At 36.7% G+C, this 21,765-nt stretch overlaps 1 protein-coding gene across 4 annotated transcripts in view; it reads left to right on the top strand.

Moving 5' to 3' along the window:
* BANK1 (B cell scaffold protein with ankyrin repeats 1) overlaps positions 1-21,765 on the top strand; it is a 321,258-nt gene that overhangs the window by 268,945 nt on the left and 30,548 nt on the right. The window contains exons 8-10 of one of the 4 annotated variants that reach the window (XM_059923918.1): positions 966-1,044; positions 4,374-4,682; positions 8,179-8,487. In XM_059923918.1, the coding sequence (XP_059779901.1) occupies positions 966-1,044; positions 4,374-4,682; positions 8,179-8,487 (697 nt within the window). The remainder of the gene's footprint in view (positions 1-965; positions 1,045-4,373; positions 4,683-8,178; positions 8,488-21,765) is intronic. The other 3 variants (XM_059923919.1, XM_059923920.1, XM_059923921.1) reach the window with 3 other exon arrangements.

A 21,765-nucleotide genomic window follows, 5' to 3' on the forward strand; every position in this document is an offset into this window, starting at 1 on the left:
TATTCTTTGATTTCCACTGGAATCTTGAAAATAAAAATCTCTTTAATAATTTTTATAGTGAGCCTGATGCAGAAGCTCATTTTCTTTTTTTTAATTGAAGTATAGTTGATTTACAATGTCGTGTTAGTTCCTGGTGTACAGAAAAGTAATTTAAAGGGACATTCCAAACGTAGAGCCAATGGACTAATCATTTCAATTTTATTAAGAACAAAAGCATAAATCATTTGAATAATCACTTGGAGTTCATGGTAACGAAATGTGACCTATGTTAATGCAACCAAGCTCCGTCTCTTTCTCTGCATGCTTTTGTACAAATAGAGCTGTCACTGGAGTTACTTAGCTTTCTCAACAAACACCAATATGTTCCACTACTTTAGACCCCATGCCTCCTTCAGAGATTATAAGCAAACACTAGCAATTCCAGAGGAAAAAAAGCGGGTTTCTATGCTTTCTCAGTAATTCTCCCTTCTAAGTGTAGTGGAACTGATTTCAGAAAGACAAACATAAATTCCCTTACTCAGTTTCCTTTTTCTTTTTAAAGATGGAAAATAAACCACTTTAAAATTTCACTGTCTTATACTGTGTTATAATCCTTGATGTAATTAAGAATATCTTTTGAACTGGTAAAAGATACCAGAAATGTTCAAAGGAAGCAAAGCTCATGGTTTTTAAAAGAAATAGTTGCCTTCATTTTTATTCAGGAGTTATTTATTGTAAAAATTTCATAATTATTGCTGTGAATCTTAAAGTAATTTCAAAAAAGTTCCATTTAAAAAGCTCTTTATTGTAAATGTTATATTGTTCCAGTTACACTTTTAATACCGTGTCATTGAAAAAATTATAGATGGCCCAAATGTAATAGCTAAGATATGTAAGGTATTAGCTGTCAATTTGGTATGTGTGAAAATGCAGATTTATTAAGATTAATACATATTATTGAAAATTACATTCCTTTTTGTCCTCAGATCCAAGAAGTTAGCAGAAATAATGAGGAAGAAAATGACTATGAAGAGGATATTACCTCATTTTCTACATGTTCTCCTAGTAAGTGTTCCAATATGTTATGTACATAAGCAACATTTGTATTAAGGTATGCGTGACTGATAAAGTAAAACTGAAGAGAGCATAGAAAAGCATGGAGAGCATGGAAAGACATTTAATTAACTGAATGACTTTTAGTGTATCATCTGGTAGAGATGATCTTGCTACATTATCTTGCTAATTTAAATATTTCTAATAAGTTCAGTGTTTAATCATCAAACCAGCAGTTTTTCCCACCCAAAGATAATACACAAGTCAGGTTGATATAAATATTCTATTTGACAACTATATTTTTTCAGTTTTTTTTTTAAACAAAGTCACATGCTTTTCAGACCTTGGTTTTCTCAGCTAGGAAATGAGAAGTTTGTATTAGGACTCTCTACGCTCCCTGCTGGCTGTAATAGAATGTAATTCTATATTCTAGAAAACTAATTGAGAGCCTTCCTCCATGTACATAACGCTGCCTATCATGCCTGTTTCCACTGGTATACAGCAGCTTGCTCACCATCTTCACCAGCAAGTCTGACAGGCATCTCCCACCCAACATTTCCAAATCTGAAAACCCTAATTCCCACCACTGCCAAATCTGCTCTACCCACTGTCCTCCCCATCTCAGTAAATGAAGACTCCTTCCTTGTTCAATTCAGTCCAAAAACTTCAGTCACCCTTTTGTACTTTCTGTCCTACCCCATATCCAATTTGTCAGATAATACTGTGGACTGTGCCTTCTCAAAACAGCCAGACTCTCCTCACCCTTTCATTGTTACTTATCCTCGTCTGTGCTGTCATCTGCTGTCCCCTGGATTATTGCAATAGCACAGTGGCTCTCAATGAAGCACTATTTTCTAACCCCAACAGAGGATATTTGTCAATGAATGGAGAGATTTTTTTTTGTCATTATTTTGAGAAGGGAGTTTTGCTAGAAATACTGCTAAATATCCTGCAATGCACAGGATGTGCCCCCATGAAACACAGGATTATCTTGTCCAAAATGCCAGTAATATGCTGTTAAGAAACCCTGCAATAGCTTCCTCCCAATTTGCCCCTAATAGTCTATGCTTCAAAAAGGAACTAATCACTCTTCGGCTCCAGATTCTCCAATACCTTCCCATGGTCCTTGTAATCCTTACTATCACCTATAAGGCCCTAGATAATCTTGATGGCCCCATCTCTGACCGCTCTCTCGCTTGTTCACAGCCACAGTGACATCTCACACATCAAGCAGGCTCTTGCCTCAGGTCATCTGCACTTTGAACAGTTCGCAGTTGATGCTCCACTAAACGTTATTGACCGCCAGGCGCATAACATTAAACACAATGCCTTAACTAGCATACTTTGGCAAAATCGGTAAACTCTTCAAACACCATTGCAGAGCACAAAATTAGGCTAAATATTAATGTAATAAATTGATGCACTGTTTTAAAGTTATACATTTTATTATCTTTTTAATGACTTAATGATTTGTTATACTTTTTAATGATAATGAAAGTGATGATAAAGGCCATCATTGATAATGACCATACATTTATCATGCCATTTAATCCTCTGAAGTACTACCTATAATAAGAAGCCATTATTTCAGTTATTGGTACAGCACAACCTCATTTCTACAGACAGTTTGGACCTGGAACTGTCTCATATACGAAACTCTGTGCGACTGGACTCAGGCCTCTGACTCTTTCGTTGGAGTGAGGGTGAAGCATAGAACACCCTAAGTCAGCAGATTTCCATTGGTGTCACCATTGCTATGAAGCTTGCTAAAACTCACTGACCAACCACATCTGACTCTCCAGGGCTGTCTTCCAGGTTTGGGCATATTTGACAAGGACCAAGGAGACTCTGTTGCTTGCTTAGACAGTGTTTATGTAAAATATAAACACCGAATACATAAACATTAAGAGTGGCTACAAGTAATTGCCTGTAGCATGAATGTAATTCTAAGCTGATGATCGATCTTCCCAGACTGAAATAGCGAAGCCCCTTTGCAAGCACCAGCAATGATTTCTTTTCAGCCACTCCATCATTTACTCCATCAACATTTCTAGAGACTACTGTGTTTCAGGCTGTGTTTGGGGTTACAGCCAGAAAGCTGAATGAGGTCTGGGCAGAGATCTGTGCAAGAATGAAAGTCCACCTGCTTTACCCAGGCTGGTAATTAAAGACTCTTGGTTTGCAGTTCTAATACTGGCAGCTAGACGTTTCTTCTTTCTCACATGAAAGAAAGAGAGCAATTAAAAATAAAATTCCTGTAGAAATATGTAGTACTGTCATGGGCATGATTTTCCCACGTGACTAACTTTTCCCTCATTGCTGAAAAATGTCTACATTGTAACTCTTCAATTAAAAAAAGATTCCTCTTTGTACTCTGCCATTTGCCTTCTTTAGCTATATTTTAGTTTAGCGACACTTTAAAACAACAATTATTTGCTTTTCTATTGCACTCATGACAGCAATTCACATTTTCCCTCCAGTACAGAGATTCCAAAGTTCATTTTAAATTTGTATGATTACTTTATTTAGAGCAGAATTTCTATAAAGAAAATATAAAGAAAAAAGTTTTAAGATTTAAAGTTATTGCATTATAATATATTTTTTCTATTTTCTTCCTGAGTGGTTAGAGAACATTTTACTGTGTACAGTATAAACACAAATAATGGAATCATGATTCTTAGAATGGAGGAAATTTGACTGAATCATTTGGTTAAGTTTCAGGATAGAAAAGATTTTTTGGTGAGAGAGCTGAGCCTTAGAAATATTTACTTACTATTGGTGATTTGGATGCCTTCCCCATCAAAAAATATTAACACTTTTCTCAAGTAATATTTTCAAGAATTAAGATGTCATCTGGTGATAAATACGTTAAAATAATAACTAAATAAAAATCACAGATTCATTTTATTGCATTATTTACAGGCAAGTTAAGATTTTTGTTCCTTGCCTTTACCTTTTCCATCACTTACTTATTACGTATTAGGTTAGTTATATTGTTTTCTAATAAAAATATGGTAATGCAGTCATATATTGAATCTGCTTAAATAATAACTCTAGAGAATCAGAATATTTTTATATACATGTAGTATCAGAATATTATATATCATTATGTGTATGAGAGTGTCAAAAACTGAGGTAGCAAGATATAATGGAGCTTTCTGTGGTAAATATTATAAAAGCCCAAGAATGACTATTCACCCAAATTACGCATTTGTCAGCTTTCCCCTGTATCAGATCATAAAAGTTTAACTAACATTACCACCACTTCTGTACAAAGTTAGAAAATATGAAATGCCTCCAGACGGTGTGTTTACATGAAATCATACAATCTTCATCATAAGCAGCCATACAGAACCCAGCTCTCCATTATGAAAGCTGGCGGCCGTACAGGCAGAGGGCCGAAGGAGCAGAGGTGAATGAAACGGCAGAGGGAGAAAAAGAGCGTGAATCAGGCGCGGAGGCCAAGCACCGCCCACCAGAGGTCGACAGTGGGAGTGAGAACCAGTATGATGACTTGTACACGTTCATTCCTGGAGACAACCCAGAAAATAATTCCCGAGAGCCCCTCGTGAGCAGCAGACCACCTCTCCCTCCACCGCGACCTGTAACAGCTGCCTTCCAACTGGAAAAACCTCACTTCACATTACAAGGTAAGGTTAAGGTTAAAACAACAACTACAAAACTTTGACACGCTGACATAGCATATAGTGGCGAAGCCATACAAAGATCAACTTTTAAAACCCAGAGAAGCTTTCCTCCTGTTCTTTAACAACTAGGGCCTCAGAAATCAGGTAAGAGATACCTCCCACTAACTCCCTTCCTCCCTTCCTTTCTTCCTTCCTTCCTTCCTTCTTTCCTCCTTTCCTCTCTCTCTCTCTGAGCGCCCCCCCCCTTCACTATTCCTCGCTCCCATTCTTCCTCTCTCCCTCTCTCTTTTTCTTTCTTTTTTCTTCCAGGAAAAAAGTCTCATTACAAAACTTTCTGTAAGTAAAGAAATAAAACTTGGAAGGAGTCTGTAATTCTTCACATAAAACGAACCTCAAGCATCATGTGGAAAAGTAAGCAACAACTTTGCTTTTAAAAAATACTCTCAGTTTTCTGACAAAAGAGAAAGGCTAATGTGTTACAGATTTGAAAATGACCTTGGACACTTCACTCAGTTGGTAGCTGCAGGGGAAGCAAGTGGTAAAGGGTCTATCACACGCTGCATTGAGACCAAAGTCAAAAAAATCTGTCTTGCTAAAGTGGAAGAACAACCGTTAAATGGCTGTGACAGCATTTGTTCCCAGATGCAGGAAGTAAGGTGTGTAATGGGGGTGGGGGGTGGGAGTGGAAGGCAGGGATCATCCAGAGGACCTTCCATATGAGGCTTATGTGCCTGGAATGTTCAACAGACTTCCATGCTCACTGCTGGAGTCACCAATTACCACCCACTTTATTGATCACTATTTCATGTTTACTTTCCAAATTCATAAAATGGTCTTACAAAGAAAATTTAATAAGAAGGATGAAAGAAATATCTGTTACTAAAACCCCATTTGTCACTCTAGTTGTCAAGTCCTAAAAGGCTATATCAAGTCTATAAAGACTGTTTTAAAAGTGAATTTTGAAGCTATGAAATTTAGCATTTGCGTCCTTGAAGGCCTTATCTCTATAAAAGTTCAAGTTGATTAACGTGAAACTTTGCTAAGATTATGCACTATATTTAGAGATGGAAAGTACCGCTTAATGGAAAGGATGGGAAGCCTAATGGTACTTCTCTGATTCATTCACTCATTCAGCAAACATTTATTGATCACCTACTGTGCCAAGCTCTTACAGACTGTTGAGATAGAGCAAGGAAGTAGGGTTATCAATACTGGGAGCGAGGGAGAGATGTAGCTTAGTAGTACACTGACAACAAAATTCTAGTATATTTTTCTCACTTTTACAGATGTGGATAATTTTATATAATTATTAAAATTAATTATTAAGAAATTATTAAGAGAGCAAACTTGTCTTATATCAGGTTAAAGCTCTTAAAGGAGCTAATATTAATATATTTTTTCTAGTGTCAATTTCCATATATGGTATGTTGGTTAGGAGGTCTAAAATTACTCCACAGAGAGTAATTTTCACCAGATACCTAGGACCAGAAGTATAATGTTGGCTAATACATCTTCTGAGAAGTACCAAATATAAAAAGCAAAATAATACAAAAACCCCTTCCTTTTATTTAAAAACTGTATTTTTACATTTTCAATGCAGCATTACTTTTAATATTGGGGCCACCTCATCAATGCCCTAAGCATCAAATTCCTTATGATGGATTTATGGACATAGTCATTGGAGAAAACAATAATATAGAACATTATAGAACACTTTTCAGTTTATAAAGAACATCCAGTCTTTTTATCTTCATAACAAACTTTCAAGGCAACAATCATTATAATGTTCTTTTGACTAAGACCCAAGACCCTAGGGCCCGTAATTAGAATGTGTCAAATAATTCCATGAACAGGTTTCCAGGGCTTTTGGGATTCTTATCTTTCTTACACATTCTTTCCCAATTATTTCAAAAATTGGAATTATAGGAGTGATATAGTTTAATCGTTATTCATTAATGTACAACCTGAGTTGAGAAAACTCAGGTCCAACTCCAACATGAAAAGTACAATCTTATACACTGGGGAATGAAAAGTGAAATGTATTATTTCTAGTGCAAGCCCAACTTTAGAAAGAGTTGGGGAAGGACGTGGGTAGAGGAACAAAGAGAGTTAACAGCTCAGGAAGTCAGTTCATAAAAGTAAGATAGTTGACACATTCCACTAAAAATGAAACATTGTGCAAGTGTTTCCCACACACTTCATCTGGTTTCACCTGGGATGCTGTCAGTGAAACAGAAATCATGAAGTCAGAATCTCAAAACCATTTTATTCATAAGGGAAAAGGCAAGTCGTAGAGATTTTAAAGTTAGTGCCAGGCATGTTGGCGTTCATACTTCTTGGGTTAAACCAACTGAAACAAGCTAAGACTCTGTTGAGAGATGATCTTGGACTCTCCTCTGGTCTCTCCTCATAAGCCTACCCAAAACAATTGCTGAATCTTCTTGTAATAATATCCTTTTATTCTGCTATAACAGCTTGTCTTTCTCCCTATCTCCTAAGTTTTTCCACTAAAATATCCATTAAGTAAACTAAAGTTTTTGGTCAGATTCTCACCGAAGAGAAGGGAGACTAGTTCTCCTTTAGTTCATGGGCATGAATCTCAGAACAACACAGAAAATTAATGATTTTTCAGTCAATAACTGAAATCCTTTCCATTTTTATTGTTCTCAATAATACTTTAAGCAATACACTTGTCAAAAGGGCACATTTTAAAAAAAATTTCTCATTGATCTGGCAGAGAGAGCCATCCAAATTCTCTTCAACTTATTTATTGACACATTATACAATATCTTTGTCTTCTAAATAAACTGCTGCTAGAATATTTTAATACATTCCTATAAAAATATGTAAAGATTTTATTGAATATAAAAACCATGAAAGACTGTTCTTTTCATATGAATTAATCTTCAGGCCATTGATTTTCCACGCCTTCTTTTATGTCATGAACCCTACTTTCAGTGTCCTTTATCAAAGAATGAGGTATAAGTTGGCTTATAGAAATCAAGAGAGCCAGAGTGAGACGTAGTGTAAGAAACCAAACAATGGTGGTTTTGGCTATTCCCCTCTGTCATTTTCAGAGAAATTGAATTTTAGGCAAAATACCCAGTTTAATCCCTATAAAAGGTAATATGACTTCAAATTAAAAAAAAAAAAATCTGAGAGCATTACGCTTGAAAAACACAAGCTTTCAAAGCATTTGGAATTTGAGGTTTAGTTTTATAATTTGATTTCCTGATATTAAATCATTCATAAACTATGTGGAAACTATATGCTTATTTATATATTTTCAAAGAAATCCAGGTCTTTAACAAACTTTTTCTGACAAATTAACAGTTACAAACTGCCAGAGGATATGTTAGTAAATTACATGGTTCACTTTTCTCTTTTTGGAATTTATAGGATAATATATAAATTGTTTGGGGGTGTGGTTCAAGCAAGTGACAGATGGACACCAATAATGCTTAAGGTATGAGTAACCACCATCTAAATGTTTCATAAGCAGGGAAAACGTTGGAACGCCAAATGGAAAGAAGCCAAAGTTGGTGTGATTCCAGTGCAAGACATGAAACAGGAGGTGAACCCAGAGGAGAGGAAGAACAGAAAGAAGATGAAAAAGATCAGGAAGAGGAGGAAGACCCGTACACTTTTGCTGAGATTGATGACAATGAATATGACACGATACTGGCCAAGAGGAGTACAAAGAAAAAGCTTGGAAGTCGGTCATTCATTATGAACAGACCTCCTGCTCCCACACCACGACCCACAAACATCCCTCCAAAAGAGGAAACTACACCTTATATAGCGCAAGGTAATTTGTTTTGTTGCTGCTGTTACTGTTTGTGTGTGTGTTTTTTGGGGGGTGGCCTCTTTTTGGGTGGGATCTAAAGTCCCAAAGATGAAAAGCATCTTTTCGAGTCATAGGTAAGCTGTATTGGACCATTTTTAAATTTAAAAATACGATGAATAAAGAAAATAAGAACAATATGTAGGGCTCTGGTTTGTAATTGTTGATTAAGGAGGATAATTTTGACAAACCATCCAAAGAGCATGAAACCATAATATGTGTGGAGAAATACTGTTTGATGCTTCTTCCATAATTCTGTAAGAGGGAAGCTCAACACCTGTGAATAATGTGCAACACAAGAAGAGAAGGTAGGTACTTTACTTTTTGCCCCTCATTCCATTTAAGATAACTTTAAAACCCTAAACAGTTTTGAGTACTAGAATCTTAGATATGCAACCCCAGTTCCTCTGATAATTGCACTTCACCCCAATGATTAAGATTCACTTCATCCATGATAGAATTTCTACTTCATTTTAGACTTCAGTTCTCCTTTCTCATCTCAGTTAAATCTAAATAAAAAACTAGCAAATCCCTAAAGCTTTTTTATATCTGTAACCCCAGCAGGATATACTGACTTGGCTGTTCTTTCCTAACACTCTTGTATTCTCTGGTTTGGTGCACTCCATGTGTCCCTAGTGTCTAAGACATGACTTTTATTCATCAGTGTATCACAGGCACGTGCACTGAGTGTCTTTGGGGGTTAAGGTACCAACCTAGAGACTGAGAATGTGGAATAAAACAATGTCTGCATCCTTGAGGAGTTCTAGGCAACAGCTATGCAAATAAATATACAGTACAATTTGACCCTATATTAGAGATTTTTGAACAAAATGTTTGGAATCAAACAAATTTTGGGGCGACAACTAAAGCTGAGAGGCAATATATTATACATTCAAATAGCCTAAACCGGGTACCCAAACAGAGTATTTAAATATATACCACAAATCCACTCAAAAAGAACACAGTTACTCATCTGTGCTTAACATGTTCAAAAGAAACCATTCTATTGTTTAAGCGGTATGTGTTGAGAGGTTTGTATAAGAAAATTTAGCAAGTTTTTTACCAATGTACTAGATACCTACTTAACAGTGATCTACTGCTGATAATGTTCAAGACACTATTATAAAAAAGGAAGCAATAACAAATTAATAAAGGTTTCAGCTAAAATAAAATGTCAGCTGCAACAATTATCTAGATTATTAAGGGAGGGAATAAGCTGTAATTAGAACTTCTCAGATTGTCTACCATAGTGGCTCTAGGATATTACAGTCAGGCCTTCATATCCGTGGATTCCACATCTGAGGATTCAACCAACTGCACATAGAAAATATTCAATAAAAGAAAATTCCAGAAAGTACCACAAAGCAAATCTGCCTCCAGGGCAACTGCTTACATAACATTTATATTGTATTTACAACTATTTTTATAGCATTTACATTGCATTAAGTATTATAAGTAATCTAGAGTGATTTAAAGTATACGAGAGGATGTGCAGAGGTTATTGGCAAATACTATACCATTTTAGAAAAGAGACTTGAGCATCTGCAGATTTTGGTATGGGGGAGGGGTGTCCTGGAACCAATTCCCTGCAGATGCCAAGGGACACCTGTACTGGCTCTTTGACAAGTTTACTAAATCCCAATAAATAATTTTGAAGAGGGAAGTTAGATATATAACTCAATAAAAGAATTTAGTTATATTCTGGAAATTTTTGAAGAGGTACATCACCTTCTGTATCTCAATCTCTAGGGAGTTCTCAGGACCACAATATAGACTCCCATGTTGCGTTTCTCTGCTTTTCGCTCTTTATCTTGTCATCCTTCTATCAACTGTCATATTCTTATTTTCCACGAGTGCATTCTTGTTTTCCGTTTGGTCTTGTTCTATATCATTCTTTTCTCTTTCTTTAGTGGTGGTGCAGGCAATGAAGTTCAATATCTTTGTCATGGCTTTTGTTTCATTTTGCTTTGATTTGAGTTTTTAAATTTCTGCGATTTTAAGTTTTCTTTAGTTCTCATATTGTCTCTATTATCTTTGCTTGTTGTTTGTTTGTTTCGTCTGGAATGCTTGATACCCCCATAAAATATCTGACTATTCTTAGCGATGCTTTCATGCTTAAGAATGAAGCACCAAAAATCTGAATGGAAACGCTACTTGCTAACTTGTGGATTGCACTGTAGGGTAATGAGGTAACCAGCTTTTTCACTGAATTACCCTGAAGTGTTAGTTTAGAAAGATCTATTCTCTACGTTTTTCAATATTTCTAGAATAAATTCCAACTAACTCTAACCTACATTTGTATATCTGGTTGCCAGCACACTGATATCAGAGTGTGGGAAAAAGACTGGGAAATTTCACCACTCAGAGTGCACTATTTAACTTGTTCTCCCTGTGTTCAGTCCAGTGTGTAACTCCTTCCACCTACTGTGCCTTGTGTGCCATGGTCAGAACTACTTCTATTCAATTTCTCCAAGGACAAACTGTCCATCATAGATGATTGCCTCATTTCATTAGAGAAGGAATTAGAGACAATGACTGCTTTAGACTGTCAACCAAGCCCCACATTAAATAAGAGAATTGAGATGGTTTTCCTCCTCATTCATTTATTTATTAATTACATAAAGATTTATTGAGTACCAAATGATAAAGTCTTTCTGTGTGTTAATTATGTAAATCCCCTACATAACAGCGGTACAATTTGTCATTTACACACACACACACACACAGGAACTTTAAAGAATCTTAGGAATCTTGAGTTTCTAAGAACTTTTAAAGGCTATTTATCTCATCCCAAGCCCAACACCCTTCAACATTTACAAGAAATCTTTCATTCAATTACACAATCTAATTTGTTCTCACAACATCTGTGTTATATGCAGACAGGAATCAGTGTTACATTCTGTGATTTTGTTTTTGTTTTTGTTTTTGTTTTGCACCTAAGTATATAAAAGCACGTATGGTTATTTTCTCCATATTTCAGATTAGTAGCAAAAACTGAACTGTAAATGAGGTCATCAAAGTCCCTTTCCATTATTTCTTCCTTTTCTCTTTCACTGGAATATACTTGCTTGCTTCTTCCTTTTATGCTATTGATTGTTGATCATTCTGTTCTCACATTAGGAAAACATTACCTCATCAGCCAATTCTTTTGTGATGTTCTTTGCATTTCACAGGGTAAATGTCTTTCATCACGGCTTCCTTTTTTCTTTCCTAGCTCAGGCAAATCTATTAAATAGAATATCCACCATTTCCCAGAAAGCCATCCATTCAATTAGAAGAACATTAATTTACCCCAATTCTTGCCAGAGCACAGAAGTTGTAGCAGAATGCTGGCACATCCAGGGTGTGTTAAAGTAGCCAGAAGAGAAGGATGTGGAGTAGGGGATGGAAAAAGAATGAAGGATGCATAATCCCAACTTACTATTTCAGAAACTCAAGAAAGTTATAGCAAAGTGACTAGGCAAATAAACCAGAGAGATACGGGAAAATCATGTTGGCTTTTGTGAGATAATGGGATATATATATATATATATATATATACACACACACATATATATATATTCCAAACCTATATATATATATATATAGGTTTCTACCCTCAGTTCCTGACACAGAGGTCCTGAAACCCTTGTAATTTCCTGGGTGGTAGGAGTGTTTTTGTTCTAATGAGGTGGCTCTGAGTGGACTCCTGGATGGCTCCTGGAGGAGGGTTAGTATGGGAAAGTCCAAGCAGTGATTAGAAGCTTGGAATTTTCAACACTAACCCTATTCTCTAGAGAAAGGCAAAGGGCTAAAGATGGAGTTAATGATCAATCATGCCTATGTGAGGAAGCCTCAATAAGACCCTGATATTAGGGGTTTCCAGGAGCTTCCAGGTTGGCAAACAGGTCCACATAGGAACGGTGACACACCCAAGCTCCATGGGTACAGATTTACCTGTACTGGGGACTCCCAGACCTTGCCCTATATATCTCTTTATCTGGCTGTTCATCTGTATCCTTTATCATATTCTTTAAAACAAGTGTTTCCCTGAGTCCTATGAGCTGCTCTAGCAAATTAATCAAACCTGAGGAGGGGGTTGTGAGAATCTCCAATTTGTAACACAATCAGACAGAAATTGTGGGTAACCTGGGAATCTACCACTTGGGATTGGCATCTGAAGTAGAGAGGAAGCAGGCTTGTGGGACTGAGCTCTTAGTCTGTGGGATCTGACACTACCTCCAGGTAGATATTCTCAGAATTGAATGAAATTAAATTCAATTGGAGGATATCCAAATGGTGTTGAAGGGCTGCTTGGTGGGGGAAAATCCACACACATTTGATGACCAGAAGCGTCTGAAATGAAGTGTGAGAGTAGAGGAGACACACGGGAAAGAAAGGCCCAGGAGGAAAAGTGGGTTTTCCCAATGCTGCTTCGCAAGGAGGATTCAGATTCGCTGATATTACCTAAGCAAATAACTTCATATATCTGAGATGCAAATTCCTCATTGTAAGTTGGGAATAGAAATAACATCTACTTTAAGGATTGTTGTCATCTTTAAGTGAGATAAAATTAACAACTACTCAGGACAATACTTGGTATGTGATATACACTCAATAGATAATAATTAAAAGCAATTCTACTTTGTCTTTCCTCAGTTTCTGGGCAGACGGTGACTTTGATTAACTTCAAATTCTAGAAGAAGTGTGTGCTTCCTAGATTCTGGGGAGTTAGAAGTTAAGGAAACTATTACAGATGGAATTGGGGTCAGGATAGCCTTTCCTCTAAAGGAACAAGTTGGCTTAGTCTACTCCTTATGATAATAATTATTAGGCAACTTTCATGATAATTTCTAATTCATGAAATAATCCTGCATATTTGGCATTAATAGGCTCATTTTAGAGATACGGAGGGAATTCCCTGGTGGTCCAGTGGTTAGGACTCCGTGCCTTCACTGCCGAGGGCCCTGGTTGGGGAACAAAGATCCCACAAGCTGCACGGCGTGGCCAAAAAAAAAAAAAAGAAAAGAGGTACTTTTCCTAAAAAGCAAGGTATGCAATAAATAAATAAATAAATAATTTTAAAATAGAGATACGGAAACTGATGTTCAGTGAGTTTCAGTGTCTTGCCTATGATGATAAAACAAGGAAGGGGAAGATGTGTGATTTGGACCCGACCCAGCTCAATCTGGCTACCACATTTGTACACATGGTAGGACAAATTTTCTTCCTTGATGTATTTATTTCTGGGTCATTAGTTAATATTTATTTCTTCCTTCTAACCCATAAGATCCATAAAAGAAGAGACCAATCATTTGTTTTTGCCCTTCAAAACCTCATCTGTTTTTGTATCTTTGGTGCCAAGCTCAGTGCTAAATTCATAGCAGAAACCATGAATATTTGATGAATATTAATTGAATGAATACAAGGATGAATAAATGATAAAAGTAACAAGAACTACATCAATGTGGGTAGAATAGGAGACTTCACTAACACTACAGAGGATGGTGAGAAGAATATATCAATCTAGTAATTCCTAAATTTCCCCTCTTTTAAACCATCTAAGTACTCCTAATTTGAAGAGGGGATCCTGTACCTAAGGGGACAAAGTTCTAGGATATTCACTTATAGCTAAGCATTGTAACAGCTTTCACACAGCATAACATAGCAGAGAGAAGCTCTATTTCCACCATCACCACCATCTCCTATCCCCAGAAATGTGACTTATTAATACAAAATTGAACCCATGGTTCATTTTATTTTATTTATTTATTTATTTTCACACACACACACTGTATTTTATTTTTACAAGAGATAAATAGACTGACACCAAGCATTGTACATGGATGACCACAACAAAAGCAACAATGATTGCAATTACCAAACATGAAACACACTCATACTATGTCATAATATTGACATTCAGTCCAGTAATCCTCCACTGTAACAGCTCCTTTACTTTGCAGTGAAAATTGATTTGTATATTCTTTGCCTCTGAGTCCTTGTGGGATTTTTTTTTTTTTTAATTCAGACAGAAAGTCACAAAAATTATACTCATCCTCATCAGTTCACTCAGTCCCATGTAATTAATTTCTTTTTTCATCTTGATCTTTTGTTAGCACTTTTATGAGTTCATCAGTTTTTCATTAGAGTTCTGAAAATGCTTATTCATTCAGTTCAGCAGTACAGTCAGTTACCAGAAACCTGTACTTGTCAGAGTCTTTTCCATGAATTTCTTGAAGATGAAACCCTTTTATAGGAACATATTTGCAAAAGCATCAGAGTACACCCAGAACTGTCTGTAAATGACAAAAGACTTAAAAATGACCACAGTTAAAGATTTGATGAAAGTTCATAATAATGCAGTTGACAAGAAAATTAGTTATTTCTGAGATATACATTTTAAAGTAATAACTAGGATTATTACTTATAACATTATACCAGAACATATAAGATTTTTAGAAATTTCATGTAATGTCTGAAACATTTATATTAACATATTTCCATACATATTTCCATACAAATACAAATATAAGATTTTTAGAAATTTCATGTAATGTCTGAAACATTTATATTAACATATTTCCATACAAATAACCCAATGAAAGTTTAGTATTAGTTGTTTTGTTTGTTTGTTTTTTTATACTGCAGGTTCTTATTAGGCATCAATTTTATACACATCAGTGTATACATGTCAATCCCAATCGCCCAATTCAGCACACCACCATCCCCACCCCACCTCAGTTTTCCCCCCTTGGTGTCCATATGTCCGTTCTCTACATCTGTGTCTCAACTTCTGCCCTGCAAACCGGCTCATCTGTACCATTTTTCTAGGTTCCACATACATGCATTAATATACGATATTTGTTTTTCTCTTTCTGACTTACTTCACTCTGTATGACAGTCTCTAGATCCATCCACTTCTCAACAAATGACTCAATTTCGTTCCTTTTTATGGCTGAGTAATATTCCATTGTATATATGTACCACATCTTCCTTATCCATTCGTCTGTCAACAGGCATTTAGGTGGCTTCCATGACCTGGCTATTGTAAATAGTTATGCAATGAACATTCGGGTGCATGTGTCTTTTTGAATTACGGTTTTCTCTGGGTATATGCCCAGTCGTGGGATTGCTGGGTCATATGGTAATTCTATTTTTAGTTTTTTAAGGAACCTCCATATTGTTCTCCATAGTGGCTGTATCAGTTTACATTCCCACCAACAGTGCAAGAGGGTTCCCTTTTCTCCACATCCTCTCCAGCATTTGTTGTTTGTAGATTTTCTGATGATGCCCATTTTAACAGGAGTGAGGTGATACCTCATTGTAGTTTTGATTTGCATTTCTCTAATAATTAGTGATGTTGAGCATCTTTTCATGTGCTTCGTGGCCGTCTGTATGTCTTCTTTGGAGAAATGTCTATTTAGGTCTTCTGCCCATTTTTGGATTGCGGTGTTTGTTTCTTTAATATTGAGCTGAATGAGCTGTTTATATATTTTGGAGATTAATCCTTTGTCCGTTGATTCGCTTGCAAATATTTTCTCCCATTCTGAGGGTTGTCTTTTCGTCTTGTTTATGGTTTCCTTTGCTGTGCAAAAGCTTTGAAGTTTCATTAGGTCCCATTTGTTTATTTTTGTTTTTATTTCCATTACTCTCGGAGGTGGATCAAAAAAGATCTTGCTGTGATTTATGTCAAAGAGTGTTCTTCCTATGTTTTCCTCTAAGAGTTTTATAGTGTCCAGTCTTATATTTAGGTCTCTATTCCATTTTGAGTTTATTTTTGTGTATGGTGTTAGGGAGTATTCTAATTTCATTCTTTTACATGTAGCTGTCCAGTTTTCCCAGCACCACTTATTGAAGAGACTGTCTTTTCTCCATTGTATATCTTTGCCTCCTTTGTCATAGATTAGTTGACCATAGGTGCGTGGGTTAATCTCTGGGCTTTCTATCTTGTTCCATTGATCTATGTTTCTGTTTTTGTGCCAGTACCATATTGTCTTGATTACTGTAGCTTTGTAGTATAGTCTGAAGTCAGGGAGTCTGATTCCTCCAGATTGGTTTTTTTCCCTCAAGACTGCTTTGGCTATTCGGGGTCTTTTGTGTCTCCATACAAATTTTAAGATGATTTGTTCTAGCTCTGTAAAAAATGCCATTGGTAATTTGATAGGGATTGCATTGAATCTGTAGATTGCTTTGGGTAGTATACTGATTTTCACAATGTTGATTCTTCCAATCCAAGAACATGGTATAGCTCTCCATCTGTTGGTATCATCTTTAATTTCTTTCATCAGTGTCTTATAGTTTTCTGCATACAGGTCTTTTGTCTCCCTAGGTAGGTTTATTCCTAGGTATTTTATTCTTTTTGTTGCAATGGTAAATGGGAGTGTTTCCATAATTTCTCTTTCAGATTTTTCATCATTAGTGTATAGGAATGCAAGAGATTTCTGTGCATTAATTTTGTATCCTGCAACTTTACCATATTCATTAATTAGCTCTAGCAGTTTTCTGGTGGCAGTTTTAGGATTCTCTATGTATAGTATCATGTCATCTGCAAACAGTGACAGTTTTACTTCTTCTTTTCCAATTTGGATTCCTTTTATTTCTTTTTCTTCTCTGATTGCCGTGGCTAGGACTTCCAGAACTATGTTGAATAATAGTGGTGAGAGTGGACATCCTTGTCTCGTTCCTGATCTTAGAGGAAATGCTTTCAGTTTTTCTCCATTGAGAATGATGTTTGCTGTGGGTTTGTCATATATGGCCTTTATTATGTTGAGGTAGGTTCCCTCTATGCCCACTTTCTGGAGAGTTTTTATCATAAATGGGTGTTGAATTTTGTCAAAAGCTTTTTCTGCATCTATTGAGATGATCATATGGTTTTTATTCTTCAATTTGTTAATATGCTGTATCACATTGATTGATTTGCGTATATTGAAGAATCCTTGCATCCCTGGGATAAATCCCACTTGATCGTGGTGTATGATCCTTTTAATGTGTTGTTGGATTCTGTTTGCTAGTATTTTGTTGAGGATTTTTGCATCTATATTCATCAGTGATATTGGTCTGTAATTTTCTTTTTTTGTAGTGTCTTTGTCTGGTTTTGGTATCAGGGTGATGGTGGCCTCATAGAATGAGTTTGGGAGTGTTCCTTCCTCTGCAATTTTTTGGAAGAGTTTGAGAAGGATAGGTGTTAGCTCTTCTCTAAATGTTTGATAGAATTCACCTGTGAAGCCATCTGGTCCTGGACTTTTGTTTGTTGGAAGATTTTTAATCACAGTTTCAATTTCATTACTTGTGATTGGTCTGTTCATATTTTTCTGTTTCTTCCTGGTTCAGTCTTGGAAGGTTATACCTTTCTAAGAATTTGTCCATTTCTTCCAGGTTGTCCATTTTATTGGCATAAAGTTGCTTGTAGTAGTCTCTTAGGATGCTTTGTATTTCTGTGGTGTCTGTTGTAACTTCTCCTTTTTCATTTCTGATTTTATTGATTTGAGTCCTCTCCCTCTTTTTCTTGATGAGTCTGGCTAATGGCTTATCAATTTTGTTTATCTTCTCAAAGAACATGGTTCATTTTATTAAGAGATATGTTTCTGGATTTTTTATTCCATTCTTGGTATACTAAACCTAATTTTATGTTAATAACCGTAAAAAGAATAACTCATTTTTCTTAAATGAAAAGTTTTTGAAGTCTGCCTGCTTTCAAAAATCATATTCTCTCCATCTTTTTCTCCCTATAATATTGGAAAGGATCAGGTTCATTAAGCTTCAAGAATATAGAGGAATTGGGGGCTTCCCTGGTGGCGCAGTGGTTGGGAGTCTGCCTGCCAATGCAGGGGACACGGGTTCGAGCCCTGGTCTGGGAAGATCCCACATGCCACGGAGCAACTGGGCCCGTGAGCCGCAATTACTGAGCCTGCGCGTCTGGAGCCTGTGCTCCGCAACAGGAGAGGCCGCGATGGTGAGAGGCCCGCGCACCGCGATGAGGAGTGGTCCCCACTTGCCACAACTAGAGGAAGCCCTCGCACAGAAACGAAGACCCAACACAGTCATAAATAAATAAATAAATAAATAAATAAATAAATAAATAAAGAACGTAAATTTCTTTAAAAAAAAAAAAAAAAGAATATAGAGGAATTAACATGGATTTACAGTCCTTCTTAGTGACAAAATTCTTGATTTAAGACAAATCAAAGAAAGAAATGAGCACTTTTCATAGTATAGATAGATGGGTAGTAAAACTATATCCATAAATCATGCAAAGAGATGACTGTCTGTTTGGGAAATTTTTTCAAATTTTTTTCAAATCAAAGGACAATTTCCCATTTTCCCGTCACACAATTAATAAAACCAAGATCCTTCTTCAGAGCTCATGTTGCTGATTTGGGATAGAATATAATTTCCCTTTCAATTTTCAATTGCTACTGAGTTGCCCTTGGCATTTTACAGTGCAACAAAGTTGTGTGCGACCTTTTTGAGAGCTACTCAGCTACTGGGACCCTAAAATGTCAAGTACAACTCAGTTGCTCTCAGAAATTTTCCACTTGCAATTCACTTGTACTTGAAATTGATCACATACAATGCAATGGAAATGCAAACAGAAAAAAAAAAAACCTTGTAGAATCTCTTAGGAAAATTAATCCATATCATTATAAATGGGGCAGAATGGATTGGCCTCTATCCTCATTAGTGAAGAAATATTGTCAAATGGATTAAAGTAAGCCTTAGATCAAGTGCCCTAGGTTCTACTCTCTGGCCCGGTGACCTTGTCCAAACCATGAGCTTTAGGACTTTGTATATATATCACAGGTAGTCTCAGGATAGAGGACATATTTATCATCTATTTGTAAGCCCAGTGTCCCTGCCTTCCCCGTCATCCTCTGCGTCCCTCCTTTTCCTGATAGAGTACTGGCACAGCTCTGACAAGAAGCAGTTGTTCAGACGTGTGCTCACATTGGGAATTCTGGTCTTTTTCCCGTTAACATACGTTGCTCCTAGAGTCTCTGTTAAATTTGTCTTTTAGTAGAAGCCCAATTGGCCTAGAGTAGCAGTTCTTAACGGGTGGTGATTTGCCTCCCAGGAGACATTTGGAGACATTTGGCAATGTTTAGAGACATTTTGATTGTCATGGCTAAGACAGTACTACTGGCATCTATGCTAGGCCACAAAACCTGTCTCACCAAATTTAAGAGGATAGAAATTATATCAAGCATTTTTTCCAACCACAACGGTATGAAACTAGAAATCAGTTACAGGGGAGAGATGGGAACAACACAAACATGTGGAGACTAAGCAACATGCTACTAAAAAAAACAATGGGTCAGTGAAGAAATCAAAGAGGAAGTCAGAAAATAAAATGAAATGAAAATAAAAACACAACTTTCCAAAATCTATGGGACACAGCAAAAGCAATGCTGAGAGGGAAGTTTATAGCAAAACAGGTCCACCTCAAGAAACAAGAAAATCTCAAATAAGCAGCCCTGTCCTTTTGAAATTTTCAATCTGCATTTTTGTAGTTTGAGTCTTATTGGCAGAACTAGTATTTAATATTTGTTCAACGTGAACGTGACCAGATCCTACTGGTTACTTCTTAGGACAGCAATATTTCCTGATATAAGAGAAAAGAAAAAGGCCAGAGAAATTACTTTTGGTAATCACTAAGCATGAACCAAAAGGTGAACTCATCGCGGCTTCTAGAGTATTGCAGTGACTTCCTAACAACCCAAACCACTTCTCTTTGAAACAAAAGGAAAATTACCAGGGATGTTACTGGAGGAATGTCTACACTGATATCATTTTTTATTGACTACAAGTGTTCAAGAAGTAAAATCAAGCAGTGAGCACACATGAAATCATATGGGAGGAAACGAGCCCCTAGTCCAGTGCTCTGCAAGCAGTAGTTGTTCAATACATGTTGCCTGCCTGGTAGCAAAATGAAGAAAGACCTGCCTACCCAGTGGTGGAGTAGAGACTTTGCTAATAAACTCATTACAATGGCCTCAAGCTCTAATTACACAGAATTCCATAAACTGATTGCTCTCTTTCTCTCAATGTCCCAACTTCCTGGAGAAGAAACATTTCAAGAATAGCAATATTCTTATTTGCATCAAAGAGGATAAAAATGCAAATAAAAACAGTCTGTATTCTACTCTAATGAAAATTCAGTTCCTTAGAAGTAGAAAAAGTAATTTATAGTGAGATTTCCTGGTTTGGGAGAGGATTTTTATGGGAACACGTCTATCAGACTTAAAGTTTCCATTACAAACTGGAAAGAAAATTGATGTTTTCTCCTTAGGAAACCAAAGCATTCATTGATATTTCCACTGAATTAGAATTTCTCTGCTATTTTCCTTCATGCAGATATGTACTTTCCAACTTCCCATCGCCACCAATCTCCCGAGTACACTAACCACATCCGTGACCTCATGTGTGCTGGCTGATCATTTGTAGATTCTCCCCTCCCACTCCCCAAAAAGAAGCCGCAACTCCTGACTATATGTCTGCAGTCAGTAAACTACTTTCAGGTGAAAGACCTTCATGTTACGTGTCTGATGTGACTATTTCAGTCTGTGACCATGACACCCCTAGCATGCCTATTCAAATGTGGTGACCTGTGTTTGATAAATGTGTTGAAATTGGTAACCCATAACTATTGCTAACAGAATGAAATGGTGCTTTTAAGCTGACTGGAGTGCTCAGTCTAACTTGATCCATTTGCAAAGAGGCTACATCTCTTCTCTGAGCTTGGACTTGATTAGTCAGTATGACTACTCATAGGGTTAGAACATTCTGTTCCCTGCCTTCACTGGCTAGACAAAGGGCTTGTTTACACTGCTTTCCTTTACCTCACTCTGCCTTTTTGTAATTACCATTCACAGGGTGCAAATTGGGGGAACAAGGTAGGAAGAGTAAGGCTACAGAGGTTGCGTTATGACCCTTGCCCTTCCTGATTGTTTCTTATCTCTGCCCTCTCTCATGAGTAGGCCCTAATGACACATTTGACTTTTGCTTAAAATAATACACCAAAGTGGAGGACAGTATGGAAACTGACCGCATTTTATTGACCTTTGCATCCTTAGGACCTAGCACAGCACTTAGCTACATAGTTAGCAATCTAATGAAAGTTTGCTGAGTGTTTAGTAAACATACTGCTGCCACCTATACTGAGGACCTGAGACACAATACAGATTTGTATATTTCATTTTGTGCCAAATCCCTAGTTTCAAGAATCATCATCAGTGATAGGTATGCAGCTCTAAACAGCATTTC

This window comes from Balaenoptera ricei, chromosome 5, assembly GCF_028023285.1.
Source record: "Balaenoptera ricei isolate mBalRic1 chromosome 5, mBalRic1.hap2, whole genome shotgun sequence".
NCBI lineage: Eukaryota > Metazoa > Chordata > Mammalia > Artiodactyla > Balaenopteridae > Balaenoptera > Balaenoptera ricei.